This window comes from Podarcis liolepis (genome assembly GCF_965112155.1).
Source record: "Podarcis liolepis genome assembly, chromosome: 2".
NCBI classification, from domain to species: Eukaryota; Metazoa; Chordata; class Lepidosauria; order Squamata; family Lacertidae; genus Podarcis; species Podarcis liolepis.
In genome coordinates this window covers 55,633,738-55,652,066 of record NC_139555.1, presented here as the reverse complement: position 1 = coordinate 55,652,066, position 18,329 = coordinate 55,633,738, and the positions used below count along the sequence as shown (strand labels likewise).

Genomic DNA, 18,329 nt, shown 5'->3' with positions numbered 1-18,329 from the left:
ATGAGATAATCTATCTGGTAAGGAATATATATTTTAGGTAACATGAATAGCTGGAAGTCTCTTTTGCACATAAGCAGGAAAAGCCACATCAACATTATCATTACAATGACGTATGTTTATCTGTTTAGGCAGGAAAATCAGATCTGTGAGAATCTCTCCCATTTGTAGCCCAGGCATCCTTGCGCATTACCTTGGGGGAAAGGGTTAGTTAAAACACTTTCATGCTTCACATTTAACTGTGTGGTTGATGCCTAATCTTCACTGGGATAATTTACAGCAGGTTTGATTACACTGACAAAGTCGGCATGAAACCTGAATAAGCCACTTAAAACCGACCTATACATTTGGGAAAAGCATATAGTACCATCATCTCCAGGCAGTAGCAGTTCAAAATGAAACATGACTGAATGGTTTGTCATGTAAAATCATTGTCCACCAGAAAATACTAGACTAGGCTCTTTTTCCACGACATAGTTTTCGATAAACAGCAAACTACTAGAAGACCAGTAATATACCACCCCAACCTGTAATCTGGCGTGGTAGAGAAGGGGTGGTGCACCTTTTGTGTGGGGCCAGAAGCAAAAGTGGGTGAATCAATGGATGTACCTTTTGCCTTTGTACAGTAGGCTAGTTTCTAAACACACACACACACACACACACACACACACACACACACTCCTCTGTCCTCCATTCAGGCAAGCAAGAGGCATCACCAGAGTTCAAGGACATATTCCAGTCAGGCAAAAGCACACTCCAGGAGGGGACAAAGTAGGGCGAGTGAAAGCTGTGGCCTATGGCAAGTTCCAAGGGCCAAAAGCAAAGCCTGGAGAGCCACATTTGGCCCTGAAACACAGGTTCCCCTCCCCTATGGTACATTATCAGAAAAACTCTGTCTTGTGCTTTTTTAAAAAAACAACAACCATGTAGATTGGCCCCTAATCTAAGATGGTAACATGCTCAATAAATAACGTAATGAGCTATGACCCAGTTTGCATGCAGTGGTAAACAACAGTTAGAAGCAAACAATGGCTTACTGGGAATGAAGGTATGGTGCACGGTGCTTGGTTTCACTTAATCTGTCTTGCCCGCTTCCAGGAGGAAGGACCATGAACTTGGCTTAGCATTACATGCAAAGCACCACTCACAGCTTGGTTCTCTCCAAACCATGAGCAGAAGCCATGTTTGTCTGGAGAGCTACAAACCACAAGTGCTAGTCTACATGTAGCACTAAACCAATTGCCATGGTTTTCTTCCAGAGGAAGCAGGGCAGAACGAGTGTGATTAAGCAGCATGAACCACACCCTGCTCATTCATAGCAAGCCGTAATTAGTTTCTGACTATGGTTTGCCATCAGGCACCAACAAGGCCATTAACGACTCTTACCCATTTCAATCTCATCCATACAATCTCATCAATGTTTTCTTAAGGTTTACATTTCATTTCAATTTTGATAGCTATTCTTTTTTTCTCCTACCAGACCTTTGTTGTTCTTCATTGGAGAGTTTTCTTAGCAAGACCTCATGCTTATGAAACAAGAGAAAAGAGCCTTGGCTGGAGCAGACAAAAACTCAATTAGCCTGGAATTCCGTACCCACCGTGGACCACGACACCTCTGTGAATTCCACAAGCATGGCATGAAGCAAAAGCCCGCACGCTGCTGTATTGCAGCTACTCAATTGCCTTTGAACTAATATTAAGTAGCATATTGCATACAAACTATTAGAGCAAGCAGCCATAGAATAACTGTAATGAGTCTCCTTGATATAATCTCCATACCACTCTTGCTCCTCTCATTCTCTTCTGTAAGTGATTAGCCAACAGTAGGTCCCCAACTTAAGATATTATCTTCATTATTGTCCATGGCTTCAGGTCCTTAAGACTAGAATCAGCTAAGGAAACCAACCAATACAGTGGTACCTTGGTTGTCAAACGGCTTGGCTCCCGAACAAATCGGCTCCCGAATGCCGCAAACCTGGAAGTGAGTGTTGTGGTTTGCGAATGTTTTTTGGAAGCCGAACATCCGACGCAGATTCTGCGGCTTCCTATTGTATGCAGGAAGCTCCTGGAGCCAATTGGAAGCCGCACCTTGGTTTTCAAATGGTTCCAGGAGTCGAACGAACTCCTGGAACAGATTCAGTTCGACAACCAAGTTACCACTGTACAGTATTGGCACTGAATCAGCATTCTGTTAAAATAAACAATAAAGCCATTTATTTGCATTTAATAATTTATTAATCTTTCCTCTTAAATGATACATTCTTTAGCATGACTTTCAAATAGTTTTCTTGTACTTTTAGAATTACAGTATCTGAGTTCTGCAAAACATAGAAATGGTTACAGACTAAAATGCACAACTTACATAAACATTTAAATAGAACATTTGTATTCAAAAGGCATTCTACACACTACATTTTCATAAAAATATAAAAAATAGTTCAATAGTTAATTCATATTTTAACTAGACTAGGATATTTAAGATCTTCCCCCACATGTTCCCTCTTAGAAAGACTCCCATCAATAAGAAACTAAAAGGAGACTGTATCACAAATTAAGTGACTACTGCCAATTGCTAAAATTTATCACAATAGCAAGTTAGTTCACTTCTGTAACTAGCAAGAAATGTACTGCAATATGATTTTTGCTATTATGTACCCTCCATTTCAAAGTTCATACAATTATATATAACTTGTGCTATGCAAAAAAGAAATAATTCTAAATAAGTGATTGTAAATTAGAATACAATGAAAGTTGCTATATGACCAAAATAAATCAAATTTATCTTACAGTTAAGAATTACTATGCAAAAATAGCACAAGGGGAAATATTTAAAGATACTTTCTTTTTTTAAAATCGGGCTCCAATGAAAATAAATGTTTTTTCTTCTTTTTTCCTCATTGAAAATACAACATTTGTATGTTATTACAATTTCTCTAGCCTCCCAAATTAGATTATGGAAGATAAAACGAAGACTTAAAACTCTCCTCATTTTAACACCCTCATTGGGGAACATTTAATGTTATGAAAAGGCACAAAGATGAAACACTTCAGTTGCAACAGTTAACACTACTCTCCATGCGCAGTGCAAATGCAGCTTAAGGGGTGGCCTTTAAGCTCTGAACGGGTCTTGTTAAAAAAATTAAAGCATTTGACCCTGGTCTAGAAATTGTGGTACATGCTGGAGAGAGGCATGTATGTAGTTGCATGGAAGGATCTCCACTGATAAACAGATGGTAGGCATTGTTAACATTTGACAGTGCTGTTTACTTGGGGGTGGGGGCAGAGAGGTTTCTGGAAATCATTTACCCTCTAACCCAGATGGAGTGACTGCGACTTTTCTATACTGAGAATATGAACCAACCCCTTGGGGGGGGGGGAGATCCTTAACTGTAGTACCATGTGTGCTGCCCACTACCATGTTAGGGTCACTGCATATCATTTTGCATATGCAGGACCACATTCAGAAGGGCAATCTATGCACAGAAGCCTCTTTCAACAGGCTGAAGCAACCCCACTGGACTGGCATGAATGTATGGTCCTGATCTCCAAAATTGAGCAATACGATATTGCAACAAATATTTGAGCAGCTACTGGCAGAAAAGGGAAATCTGTTTCACTTGTGCTGAAGGCAGTATCACCCACCCACCCCTTTTAACTGTTAGTGGAGATTGAATATGGCTTTGACATATCAGCCAACTGAAATAAAACTTTGCACCCTTTATCTTCCTATCTTGCTTTTCACATGAAGTACATTGGTATGGACATTGATTGCTTATAACATAACAGGATGGTTCAAATAAATGTGTTTTGCTTGCTGGCATGTAAACATCAGGGTGACTGGACCTTAGTTCATATAAACATTTGATAGATTTCTTTAAAAACTAAGAAAAAAAAAGTAGCATTTCCTATTAAACAATAATCCACAAAAATACTCTTTCAATAAGCGTTACTTGCCATTTAACGGTTTATGTCCTATCAACTACTATGTAAAACACACCAAAAAAAAGAAGAAATCAATTGTAAAAATTGACCTGTTAGTTTCGTTTGGCCATTAAGCATTTTAGATGCTACTCGTTCATCAACACCAGAGTCCTAACACTGCACCAGATTACTTTTCTTCTTCTTTTTCTTTGGCGGCTCATCATCCGTGCTGCTGTCTGTGCTGCTGCTGCTGCTACTGCTGGAGGAACTAGAATCTGTCTCAAAGTCAGAAGAACTGGAAGAACTACTTGAAGAAGGGGATGATGAGGAAGAGGAAGTGCTTTCATCACTGTCACTGTCATCCGAAGAGGAGGATGAGGAATCTTCGCTCTCAGATGATGACTCACTGGCTGAGCTGGCGCTGCTGCTACTGCTGGAACTTGTGACACTTTTAGACCTGCACAAGAGTTTTAAGATGACCAGCAGATATTATTCAACGGCACTGTGCGATTCTGTGACTAGCAAAGCGTTCTCAATCATAGAACAGCATTCATGTGTTTCCTAAAATATTCTTAGGATGAAATACAATTTTTTTTCTTATTTTGTATAGCAAGGATTTGTGGGGTGGGGGGAGCTTGGTTCTCTATTTATAGATGTCTGGCTGCTATTTAAAGTAGCTGAAAACAAAAGCAAGGAATATGGGAGTTTTACGTTGGTATACAAGTTACCATGAATAATAAAATTAAGCGTTAGGTGAGCATTAGTCCCCAACAATTATCAAAACCAGTGCTTTTTTTTCTAAAAAAATGTTTAGGGGTACTCTCATTTTGACTCAAGAAAATCACCATTTTATAGTTCAAATCTGGAAAAATAAATACAATAAATGGACAAAAGATTCACAAAATGTTTAGGGGTATGCATACCCCTGCGTCCCCCCAGAAACAAAGCACTGATCAAAACCATTCCTAGTTTTGAATTCTGTAGCTGTGCCACTATCAACAAATCATTATTTTAACAAAAAGGTTCATATAATCAATGATCTCCCTGACTGGGTTCTAGGCTCAAATACCCAATCCTACCTGAGGGAATAGCAAGGCTATGGTTTCCTGCTATATGGATGAGCTGCAATAAGGCTTGGGCCCATATGCTACTCCTATATTTCAAGCACCCAGGGATAAGAGGGGAAGATTTTGCTTCCAGTTTCTGCATCTACCAGAATGGGAAACTGGTTTATTCCACCCAGAAGCAAAAGAGGTCTGCAGCCTCTAAGTTGCAAGCAGGGGGCGTTATTTTGAAGCCTCCACAAAGTTCTTAAAATTACATTATTTTGTAAAAATTGGCAGCATTAAAAAAGGGAGTTTATCATTAGTTGAATTCTGTATTTCCTTCAGCACAAAAGAAAAGCTGTGTGAAACAGCAAAGAGCAGTTATTATAAATGGGAAGATCCCAGTTTTCCAAAGTACATTGAAGTTTATTTCGTCAGTGTTTATCTGTTTGTTTCTAGAGAATCCAATAATCACTAGATATATAGCAGAGGGCCACTTACAAGTTCAAGAGGCCTATGGTTTTCAGAGAGACTTGGAAATTAAAATATTGGATATAGCTTAGTATGAGAAACTACTGCAGGCTAGGAAGCACATTTTTGCAGTTGAAACTCTGTAGGGAAACATTTTTTCCTTCTATCCCTTGGTTTTGACAGCTACTTCTAATAAAAGTATCTCACGTTATCTGTCAAGTGATACACCTGTGCTTACCACTAAAGACAGGAAGAGGTAGAGCAAATGGAACAAAAAATGAATAAACTGGAATAGATCACACTATGCATGATATTAAAAGGCTACTAGAATTAAGTAAATCCCAAATTGAAAAGTAGGTCCCACAGACACTTACTTCTCCATGTCCATAATTAGCACTGCAGCCGACAACATGCATGTCTAGTTCATTAGCCAAGCTACATAATTTATCACAGAATATAGGCATTAGACAGGGGCAATTGGTTGAGTTTCAGGTTTTCTCACATACCTCTTCTTCTTGCTCTTCCTGTCTGTAGTGCATTCTCCAGAACTGGTTGAAAGTAAGGGCAGGAGAGAAGAGAAACAATTGTTTTAATTAATATGCTGGATTTAAAATTATTTATATATATATATATATATATATATATATATATCACAGTTAGAACTTAAACTTAGCAGTGAGCACGGGGTGGAGAATCAAGCTTCCTAGATAAAATAAGATGAGCAAAAGGGGTAAGTGACAATGATACAGGTATTAATACATTACTTTACTGAATGCTAGTGGCAGAGGTGTTTATGCCCAGGGAAGACATTGAAAACCAGTATATATATTAGTGAAATTCAACACCGTGCAAGCAGAGAAAAAGGATTTCCCTTCTCTTCTCTTCCCATCTGCCCATTGCACCCATACCTCCCCTATCTCTTGCACAGCCTCACCTCCACTTTCTAGAGCAGATTTGGGGGTGCAAGGGGTGTTGCAAGGCAAAGTCTTATTTCACAAGGATGGAAGTCCATTCCGCTCACACATGGACAGAACTGTATACAAGCATTAGTACACAAACTAATGTACTTCCCTTGTGCTTGATCCAGAAGCTGCAGTTAGTAAAAATGGGGTAGAATGATTGCAGATTGGAGCAAGGGCCTTGCCCACATATAACAACTTCCTGATTTTCTTGCTTTAGCTTTTAGCAAGCTGCTTTGAGGTTTCTTACAATCAAGCAGTGCAAAATTTTTATGAAATAAATAAATAAGAAGCAAAACTGAGAAAAACCATGTGCTGGCCTCTCTCTCAAGTTGTCCCACTTAAAGGAAATAAGAAACCCGGTAGCCTGGTAACAGCATTACTGAATTTTTCTTCTTTAGCTATAGTTGCCTTTCAACATTATCACACAGCTTGATTTCACAAGACTCGTCAAATTTGCTAAAAAGAACAGGGATGTAAATGGGTATAGTATATGTAGTGTAATTTGCCCAAGCTTTTATGGTGAATATGTAATACCAGACGACGGATGCATAGATAAAGAGAAAGCGTGGGCAATTGTTTTGAAACTGTATCAGCTAGCTGTAGCGAACCTACTTATCCATGTATCTAAGTCTCAAGAGTCTGCAGTTTATTCTATACATCCATTATTATTTGATTTGCTGTTGCTTAAAAAGAGGGCGAATTTGCAGTCTCGGTTTTTACACAGTTAAACTGCTTTGAAAATATAAGCATGGAAAAATAGTTGGTTCAGTCATTTATCAGAATTACACAAGAATAATAATTTTCAGGCATGAATGTTTAGGAAATTATTCAGAGTTCAGCAATACTGCAGGAATAGCTAGTATATTAAAATGCCAGTGCTGACAAAACATCATGCAGCTCAGATGCCAGCTGTTTAAGTAAATAGCAGCACTAGTAATTCTGGGTGAATATAATATGGATGGCTGCTTTGCTGCTCTTGGCTAACATTTATATCTTCAACAGAAAACGGCAAGGCTGTATCTTTACTATAAACAGGAAAGCAGCAGCATCTTCATCACCCTCATTGTAGTTTAACACATGTCTCATTGCATCCATTTATTCCTATTATGATACTATAGCTCCTATTTCTTAGTTTGCACATGATGCGGTGAAATGGCTAAGAATGTAAGCTGGATACCCCTTGACTCAAGTATCGCTTCAGCTGCAAACTCACCTGTTGGCCTCAGAAAGCTACTATTGCCTTAAACTCAGCAAATTTTCTTTAGTGTGGAGATAATGACTTGCTCTACAAGGCTGTTTTAAGGAGTACTGAAATACTCTAAAATTTGCTGGGAGAGTGGGAAAATATGCACTAAACATAATGATATGATGAAATGTTAGTTTGAGAGTTAAGTGTGTGCTTGCAAAACAAAAAACAAAACAAAAACCCCTTGGTTATTTTTTTAAGCCCCTTGGCTGGCAGACAATAGCAACAATGTTAGCTTTATTACACAGCCAACTATGTTTTGTTAAATAAATGTCTAAATATGCAATAGTAGTACAGTGGTACCTCGGGTTACATATGCTCCAGGTTACATACGCTTCAGGTTACAGACTCCGCTAACCCAGTAATAGTACCTCAGGTTAAGAACTTTGCTAGCGCTCCCTCTAGCTATTCTGGCTTTTGGATAGCCCCGTGAAGCCTCCGCAGGGCACGAGGATGAAGGCTCCTCATGCCCTGCGGAGGCTTCATGCAAAGCTAGACCAGCTATCCCAGCGGCTATCCCAGAAGCCAGAACAGCAAGAGGCTATCCCAGAAGCCAGAACAGCAAGAGGCTATCCCAGAAGCCACATCCCTCTTGCTGTTCTGGCTTCTGGGATTAAGAATTATGTTTTTCTTGTTTTCTCCCCCCCCCCCCAAAAAAAAAAACCCTAGGTGCGTCCTATCATCTGGTGCATCCTATAGAGCGAAAAATACGGTATCTTTCCCACTGAAATCAACAGTCAACCAATGGATTCAAGTTACAAGAAATGACATTCTGACTAAACATCAGGAAGAACTTTCAGTGAAACAGACTCACATGAGAGGTGGTGGACTCTCCTTCCTTGGAGGTTTTTGAGCAGAGGTTGGATGCCCCTCTGCCATGGATGCTTTAGTTGAGATTCCTGCATATCAGGGGGCTGGACTAGATGACCCTCGGGCACCTTCCAACTCTACAATTGTACGATTCAAGGGCTCTTAAACTACAGCTTGATCACATGCACTTTTCTGCAAATGGTGTACAGTCTCTTTCCCCTGTGATTTTACCTCTGTTGTAATAGTTGCTTCTCTTTTTCCTGAAGTGCTTTTTTAAACTCTGTTGTCCTTGATGGTCTATGCAGATATTTTCTTTTCCCTGTACATTCATAGGTCCAGTGTCCAAATTCCAAACACTTCTGACATCTCACATGCTGCTTGTTTGCTTCCCTATGGAAATATCCAAGAGTATTTTAAACCATATGGCTTTGATTTAAAAGCTGACTATTAACCACAGCTAAGATCAACATTCTAGAAAATAGATGGCAATTTCAACATAAAAACTACCAACTTTGGGCCCCTAGTAGGGGATTATATTTGTAATTTGATGAGAACAGACTGTGGCTGAACAAGAAGCTTATGACAACTGTGTAGTATAATCCACTGATAACATTACAAGTTAGAGGCTGGGTTCAACTTCCAGCAAAAATATCTCCTATCTAAGATATCCCTCACATCACAGCTAAGGTCATTCTAGTTCACTTGTTCCCTTAGTTCCCTTACCAGCCCAAATCCTGTACTCAATTACATGGAGAAGCCTTGTGCTCCTTTGATTTGCTCTGGTGTGTGCTTTGATTTTTAAAAGTCACAAATGAAATTAGATCCAATTTAGAATGAGCATGCACTAATCTCTCTGCTTCAGTTCCTGGGTGGGCACAATGCCATCTAAATGCAAGCAACACTGAAATCCCACGGTTTCCTATGGGCAGCTCTTACTTCCACCCCAGGGGAAAGGGGAAAATATAGAGTTTAAAGGAATCAGAAAGTTCCATTTCCAGACAATAAGGTGTCACGGTGTCACAAGGAGCTAGCTACTGTATTGAACCAATCTACTGATGAGGGTAATTTTAACACTTCCCAGCTTATGATCTCTGTGCTTAAATATTCATGAGTGTGCCATCCCTGTTTACTCCAAAAAGGCAGTAAATTAGTAAAAGGAGGAAAGTGCAAAGGAGGCTGAATGTCCAATGAAGTCATTCCACACCTGCTGCAGACATCCTTTCATCTCTCCCCCAACCCAGCATGAGACACAGATGTGTTACCAGCAGGAGCAGCTGTAACAAGAAAAAGGAACAGCTAGAACTACAGCATGTTCCAAAATAACATTTGAATGTTCTTTCCATTGTCATAGCAAAGATAGGTGAAAACTGAATATAGACAGAAATGTATTTTAGTCCATACAATTATTTAATAGAAAAAATGTTTACATAGTTTTACAGTACAAGAAAAATGAAAAATCAAGGAGCAGCTGTCAAACCCTCTTTCAGTTTCCTTGAGCTGCCTGCCAGAACATCAAGGTGGTATAAGATTCTGAAGTACATTCTTGAAAATAAGTTACTACACCCAAGAGCAAACTGGACAGCAAAGGCCAAGTGTATTTATACAAGATCAAATGACAGACCATTGCTAGATCCTAATTTTAATTTTCCTATTCAGTTTATTAGACCATATTAAACTCCTCCTTACCCTCTGCCTGACAATTGATTTGGGGGATGGTTTGAAATACAGGTTCAGTACTGATGGGGATTCATAGCTTCATCTGCATTACAGGTCTCACTGGATCATGTTGGATATATACCAGTTGGAGACTTGCCATGTTTGCACGGTTATCATAAGACAGACCAAGATAGACAAGATGCATAGAGTTATAGTTGTTTCCCATTATAGTTACTGGGATTTGGGGTGTGCTTCTGACTGCTCAGGAGACATTGATTGCCTACATCTTCTACCCATGCTACTCAGTTGTGTCTAGGGAGAACTGGAGGGAACTGTCAAAGCTAGTATGCCCCTGAATACTAGGTGTTGGGAATCACAGGTGGGCAAAGTGCTGTTGTGCTGATGTCCAGTTTGCAGACTTCCTACAGGAATCTGGTCAGCCACTGCAAGAACAGACTTGGACTAGATGGGCCACTGGCCTGATGCAGTAGGCTTGTCTTACATTCTTAAGATGCCCTGCTTCCCAGGAGAGAAAGAGGCACAGACTGGATGCTCCCTCATATCCACAATAGTAATCACCTACTGTCTTGAGAATTGTCCTTGTCTCAAGGTCAGAGGAAATGGGAGAGGTAGTGACAACACCTCGGGTTTTGGAGGCAGGAGCTCCAAAGGCAGGGAGAGAGAACACTCTTGGATACTACACTACAAAGAAAAGTTGGTAAAGGAAATATGCTTAAGCTAAAATTATAGCTTCACTTAATGTATGCTTTGCTATTCACACCAATGACCTAACTGGAATTTAGGTGACTGATCCACAAGCCAGTTGAACCAGAGTACATGGATTACATCAATGGTCCAATGCAATCTAACTCCATTAAAAACATTTTTAAAATGATTGCGGTTTTACCATTGCCTCCAATGGTTGCTGCATTACTAACTTTTCCTCCCTTGGGACAAATATGACTTACATGTAAGTACAGTACTCTTGTTTAGCTGGACTGAGGATTAATCTTCTAGAACTAAAGCAAGTGCTTTTTTTTGTTGTTGTTTCACAATTAAGGCAGAAACTTTTGACAAATTTAATTGCCATATGGGAAAGTGGTAAATATGGTTTCAAACTGTCCTGTTAGAATGCAAATAAGTGCAAGAAAGCTTAAGGAACTGTTACTATGATAAAAAACACCCGACAAAAGTAGGGAAAATGTAGCCAAGAGCTATTTTCACCTCACTAGCTGAGGAGCTAGCAGTTATTGATTTTCTCCTTCTCCACCACTACACACACCCCTGCCTATCACATGCAATTCACAAGACTGGTGATAATATCCAAACTGGAATAACAGCTACGGTAAATACTAGTACATTTATTCACAGACTATTATTCGGTGATAATGATTACAGCTGCAAAGCAGCAACTGTATAAATTGGAGGAAATGTATTAAAAATATAAGTTCTTCATCATGAGCAGCAACTTGAAAGTATTTCTGAAGATAAAAATTGAGAATTCATCTGAAAAACATATACATTCTACCCGGCCTGAGATTGTTCCTAGAAGGCATAGAGTATCTTTTTGGCTTTTTAAAACTAAAACCAGAGTCAGGAATCTGGGCTGCGGTCCAGAAGCTATTTACATGAGAGTATCTTTTCTGACTTCAAATTGATTTCAATATTCTAGCAATAGGCTCCACCCCTTGATGCCTCACAGATCTACAAAAACTGAACCAGTGAATATCTGATATTCTACTACATTTCTATTGCTGAAACTAAGCAAGTTTACCTGGGTGTCATGTGTGCAAATCCATATGTGGATGTCACACATTTAATAAATAAAAACAATAAACAAACAAAAAATAAATAAAAACAAAAAATAAATTGTTTCTAACTAGACAAATTTTGATGGTCTATTATTGCAAGAAAAACGGCTAAAGGTTTAAAAAGAGATACAGTGGTACCTCAGGTTACATAAGCTTCAGGTTACAGACTCCGCTAACCCAGAAATAGTGCTACAGGTTAAGAACTTTGCTTCAGGATGAGAACAGAATTTGTGCTCCGGCGGTGTGGCAGCAGCAGGAGGCCCCATTAGGTAAAGTGGTGCTTCAGGTTAAGAACAGTTTCAGGTTAAGAACGGACCTCGGGAACAAATTAAGTACTTAACCTGAGGTACCACTGTATAAGTATGAGTGAATTGAAGAGAGGTGTGCTAACTGAGGCTTTAGTTTTGTTTTCATTATTTAAATTTTAATGTTCTCAATTCCTGGAGTTGATTTACATAATATTAATTCTGTTGTAAGCAGTTATGAGCCATTAGAAAAAGTCAAAATACTTACACTTCTAAATGAGTAAGTAAAAGCTACTATCATCTTTTTTATATTTAGAATATTTCTACACTATCCTTCAATTTAAATTTTTAGTGCATCTTATGGTTAAAAGTTTCTAAAACACAATGGAGAACAAAGGTCAGAACGTCAATAAATTCAGCAAAACAGATGAAACTACATCTAGAACCAATTTACATTATATGTAGGAATACTATGAAACATTTGTGCTCACTCAGTGTCAGAATGACAATAGTTGGCATCATGCAAGGTTTGATAATGAGGCACTTTATAAACTATATCTCAAATATAGCCCCATAAAAACTTGATGGGCCAATCACTATACCCACACTGAAATTCTATGCACAGAAAGCTGTAACATGACTGCATTGCTGGGGGAGTGAGGCCTTGTCCACATTTAACACCTGTCCTCAGAGTCTGCACTGGTTGCCTGTCTGCTGCCGGGCCAAGTTCAAGGTGTTACTATGAAGATATAAAGCCCTTAACAACTTGGGACAAGTTAACCTAGGAGATTGCTGTATCCTTTATGTGCCCACTTGACCAGCAGAATTGGCACTTTTACCAATGCCATATAACCCACACCACTTCTGCAAGAACTTGATCATTTAGTGTGGCAGCAACAACACAACAAGAAGTAAAAATTAAAAACTGCTCAGGAATGTAGAAAATAGTCAACTTAAAAAGCAGAAAAGTATCCCATAGTTAACAGCTGCACTGCAGACATTTCTGCATGTTTGAAACTCCCTGCTTACTGATATCAGGCAGGCACTTTCTGTGTATTCCTTTCAGTGCCTGCTGAACACATTCTTATTTAGATAAGCCTAGCCAGATGTTTAGGAAGTTTGTAGGAGTTTTGATTTGTTTAGTCTAGTTTACTGCAGCTTTAACCTTCTGTGCGTTTCAAATTACAGACAATATTTTTTTAAGTAATAATTTTATTGGGATTGTGTGGGGTTTTTTTGTAAACCACTTTGAAATATTTTCTACAATCAAGTGGTGCATAAGTTTTCTTAAATAAATAATTATTTGAGTGTGGCTTCCACATGGATAAAAGTGAGGCTCCATACAGGACAAATACACCAAGAAGACCTCTTCCCTTTGCAGGAGTAGTGAACAAATTACGTAGAATGGTCCATCTTGGAAACAGAGTGAGCCACATTTCCTGACAATGTTTGGGACCTAATTAGGAAGGGTTGATGCTCATGTCAAAGTCATAGCAGCTTTGTATGCTGCAGAAATGACTTGGGCTTCGAACATCACTCCCAAATGCCCATGCCTATTAAACAGGGCACATTTAGCTCTCTGTTATACTAGTGAACTGGGGACAGTGAAGCAGACCAAACACTGGTTTGAACACAAGTTATGGGAATTTTGGGTCAATTCAACTGATTCCAATGAACAACTAATATTAAGAGCTACTCTGTACCAGTGATAGGAAAATGAATACTTCACAACCACTGAATCCCACGTCCAGTAAAACTTTGAATGGTTTGGGGCAGGTGTGGTGAACATGTGGTTATCCAGCTGTTGCCTTAACTAGGAGTCCCGCCATCCCTGGCCAATGGCCATGCCTGGGATGGCAGTTGTAGTTCAGCAACACCTGGAAGGCCAAAGGTTTCCCACACCTGGTTTGGGGTCTTCTTCAGCTAGGCCAACGTTTACTTTTAAAAAGCTTCGGCAGTCTCCTGCGATTTATTTGCTAAGCACTTTAGGAATAAAATTGCTGTTTTGACCTAGACACCACTACTATTGCTGCAATCAGTGAATGTGTCCGAAGAAATAACTGGTAATAGTTTATCAGATGAATGCCAGTTGTTGAAGGTCAACATGCTTGCAAGGATGTGGCTGGACATCCTGATACTCATCCTGATACTCATACACATTGCTGGACACCTGATACTCATGGCTTCTAATGTACAGTAAGAAATGGTTGACCAGGTGGCTAGAGGTGGGCATTAGTGTCTCATTCTGATAGGTAGTGGTTGTGGGTGTCCTGAAGGAGAATATTGTGAAACCACTCCAAAAGAAACCCTCTTTAGACCTACAAGTGTTGTTCGCTTCACCCTGTTGTACTAAATGAAAGAGTATGACTATGATGGATTTTCCTCCAAGCATTTTTGAAGCCCTATGAGTGTATATGAAGCAGCTAAGAGTATGTGGTTTGTACCAAGTAATAAATAATAACTAGGAGATGGGTTAGATGGATACTTGTGTCTTTATTCCACTTGCCGTTTTACTCACCCTTAGTAAAGGGAACAACATTTTAAAGGCATGGTATACTACTAATACGCACACCAAGACCTCATAAAAGGCCCTATACCGTTTCTGAGTAAATCATAAATCCTAATGAGGATTAAGAATCAACACTGTACAAGCCTTCTGCATGATAGAAATGAAAGGATATTACAACAAACCCTACAATCCATGCTGCAAGAGAAACTAGAAAAAATATAGGAAAACTGAATCAGTCAAACAAGGATAGAATTGTTTTGTGCAGGCATCTTAATTTTTGAAACCAAAGAACATGCAGCATTTTAAATTTTGCTTTGTCCCTCTGATATTCTTTCTGTAAATGACCTTGACTGACTCACATAAGTATTACTACTTTACTGTATTAGCACAATAATGTGAAGCAGCATTTATGAGTACATAAAAAGCTTGTATGGGTAATCAAAAACAAGCATGAAGTCATGTCTCCTTTTCACATTTTCCTTTAAGCTTAGAGCCATCAAAAAGTGCTGAGATTCACAGGGATTACACACTTCTAGTGTGAGAATCATTTCTATATATTTCTTAATAGAAATGTCACAGCACTGGAAAGCTTTGGTTATTTCCAATTCAGTCTTATATCCACATATCCAGTCTACATGCAGAACCCTAGTGGAGGCACCAAGCCAAAGAAAATACCTTCAACCTTTGCTAAGCATTCACTCTGAGGGAATCAGCTACCAACTCTGTATGCCTAGATAATCTTTTTTTAAAACCACAGTCCTTTTCACCCTTACACAGAAGCCAGCCCCATTCAACTTAGCAGCCCTTACTTCCAACCAGCTACACACAACAACTTTTCCAGCTGCACTGCACCGAAGGCAACTTACCGCAAAGCCTGTATGAAAGCAGTGTGTCATTCTGTGCGAGAAGGTGGTGTGTGTGTGTGGCGAGGGAACAACCGTACGTCACATAACACAAGACCACCTTCTACACAACAGTAGCTTTTGAACGGCTAGAAGCGCTACTGGGCGAGATAACACAACTCCGCAAACGAAAGACGACCAACGCCACTAAGATTCATTTGAAAGCCTAACCACATTTTGCTAGCAGGCAAGATAAACAAGAAAAGGAGAAAGAAGCGCCCACCAGGCCACGGAGAGCCTCCCTTCGTGAACCTGAAGGGACCCCCATCTATCGCCCGCCCACAACCCCGACGCTTCCCACAGCCGGTCATTCAGAGGCAGGTGCGAGGGAGCAGCGCCCGGGTGGCACATCCCCGCGCGGACACCAAGGGACGGTCCCGCCTCGCGAAGAACCGGGCGCCCCCTCCCTCCCTCCCCCCCCGCCTCCTCTAGCGCTCTCATTCCATTTCTATTTCGCTTTCAGGCCGCGCGAGCTGCTGCCCCGCTCCCAGAGCTCGCGCTCGTCCTCGCGGCTGACAGGTAGCAGCAACCCGGGAGCTTCTTGGGCTGCACGCGACTCCCCTCCTTCAGGACGCCGCTCCCCGCGGCTGCTCTCCGGCAGCGGCGCCGCCTCCCCTCCCCCCCCCCACCGCCGTCTCTTTCCCCGCAGCTTGACCCCCGACCCTCGCCCACCGCAGCAGCAGCCCCTCGCACACTTACGCCTGTCTCCGAGCGATAAGGCGGTGCATGGGAGTCGCCATCTTAGCCACCGGCCGGGCACTGGCGTACGCTGCATGCCGGGAACGCCGCCCTCCCTTTATCCGCCCTATTGGACGAGCCGGGCTCAGGCAGCCCGTCAAGCGAACGCCGGGAGGGTGGGGGGAGGAGGGCGGTACCATTAGGGGCTGGGGGGGGCGCGAAGACGGTCTCACTCCTGCTCCTCTCTCCCCCATCCCCGCGTCTTCAGCTCTTCGCTGTACGGAGCCGGACCTGCTTTACAGTCCTTTTCTCCCAGCTTCCCTTCTCAATATTGAAATGACGGCTGCAAGTTATGTTCTTGGCGCTTTCGAAAGCTCTGCGGTTTCTAAAAGACATGGGATTGGGCCGCTTTCGTTCTCCCTTGCGTTAAGAGAAGAACTCCCTGCAAGTGGAAATCTAGCACTGCAGGGAGGACCCGAAGTAGTTTGCTTTCTTGCGAGCGATGTTGTTGTGTGGTATCATAAATTGTGCGGCCCACCTGCATACTTGAGTTGGACAGTCCGCTTTACAACCTTTGAATAACAACGACGGAGTGTGCCGTTTCAGACTGCAGGTGGTCCATATAATGGCTGATTACTCCACGTTTAAACAAATTGCAAGAGGAAAACTACCTCATCAAAGAGAAACATTTGCCATGCCCCTTTCCCTGCTGTCTAGTTTTCTACTTACAGGGCACCCAGACAGCATCTGCAGTACTAAGAGATCCATTCCATTCAGTCACTTCAGAACTCTTTCCTCTAATTCCTCACCTCTGCTGCATGTGTGGATCCAACCTGTAATATGAGAAATCTATAAAAACCCAAGCGAAGCATCACTTTAATTGATAGCATGCTGCTCACAGCATAAGATACAAACCTTGGTAGCTAACAAACACCATAGATAAGGTGTGTCCTGTTCAAGTGTTGCATTAGGACTTGAGATTCCTGCTCAAATCTCCACTCTGCTATGAAGCTCACAGGGAGATCGGGTCCCACTATCTCAACTTGCCTCTGTTACAAGATGGTTGTGAGGATGAAATTGGAAGAGGGGAGGAATGAATAATGTATGATGTCCTGAGCTCCTTGGGGGAAAGGTGGACAAAAATAAAATATTTAACAAGTAGTTTTATGTGACATACATACAAATACTGTAAACAGTGCCAAGCTATTTTGCACCCTTGGCACAGCTAAGGGCTTCCTCCACCCACTCCAAATTGCTAATATCAGTTTTCAAAAACAGGTGTCTGGTATAAATGATCAAATTCTTCAAAATATAAAATAAAAATCAAATATTACCAGAAATTTGTAAGATATACCAAAAACTAATCTGAATAAAACTGTGCCCCTCAAAGGTCAGTATTCTGCACCCCTCTGAAGTCTGTACCCTAGGCAGTCGGCCTAATGACAGCACCAGCCCTGACTGGGCTTCATTTGTGTTCACACCCCCTATAGACTAAATCTCTGCTGCACAAGAAGTTAACTGAAAGTAAGGTAAAGGTACCCCTGCCTGTACGGGCCAGTCTTGCCAGACTCTAGGGTTGTGCGCTCATCTCACTCTAGAGGCCGGGAGCCAGCGCTGTCCGCAGACACTTCCGGGTCACGTGGCCAGCGTGACAAGCTGCATCTGGCGACCCAGCGCAGCACACGGAACGCTGTTTACCTTCCTGCTGGTAAGCAGTCCCTATTTATCTACTTGCACCCGGGGGTGCTTTCGAACGGCTAGGTTGGCAGGCGCTGGGACCGAACGACGGGAGTGCACCCCGCCGTGGGGATTCGAACCGCTGACCATGAGATTGGCAAGTCCTAGGCGCTGAGGTTTTACCCACAGCGCCACCCGTGTCCCTTCTAACTGAAAGTAGACTTCCATAAGATTGCACCTCTGTGCATTGCAACCTCTGCCATCCTATCTTGCTACTACAGAATTATACAGCTTTCTTTTGCTCAAATATATTCGGCTCACTGACACACACACACAGCTTGCAATCCAGCTCACAGATTAGATACAATCACAGTTTACAAGTGTAATTGGCGTCATAG

General features: G+C 41.3%; 1 protein-coding gene across 1 annotated transcript; it reads right to left on the bottom strand.

Moving 5' to 3' along the window:
- Nucleotides 1-2,209: 2,209 nt before the first annotated feature.
- ZCCHC10 (zinc finger CCHC-type containing 10) lies at nucleotides 2,210-16,407 on the bottom strand. The gene is made up of 4 exons (XM_083487932.1): nucleotides 16,276-16,407; nucleotides 8,685-8,843; nucleotides 5,942-5,983; nucleotides 2,210-4,375 (listed from the first exon to the last, which is right to left on the bottom strand). The coding sequence occupies exons 1-4, from the start codon at nucleotides 16,314-16,316 to the stop codon at nucleotides 4,090-4,092; spliced, it is 528 nt and encodes a 175-aa protein (XP_083344058.1). The 5' UTR covers nucleotides 16,317-16,407; the 3' UTR covers nucleotides 2,210-4,089.
- Between the last annotated feature and the right edge of the window lie 1,922 nt (nucleotides 16,408-18,329).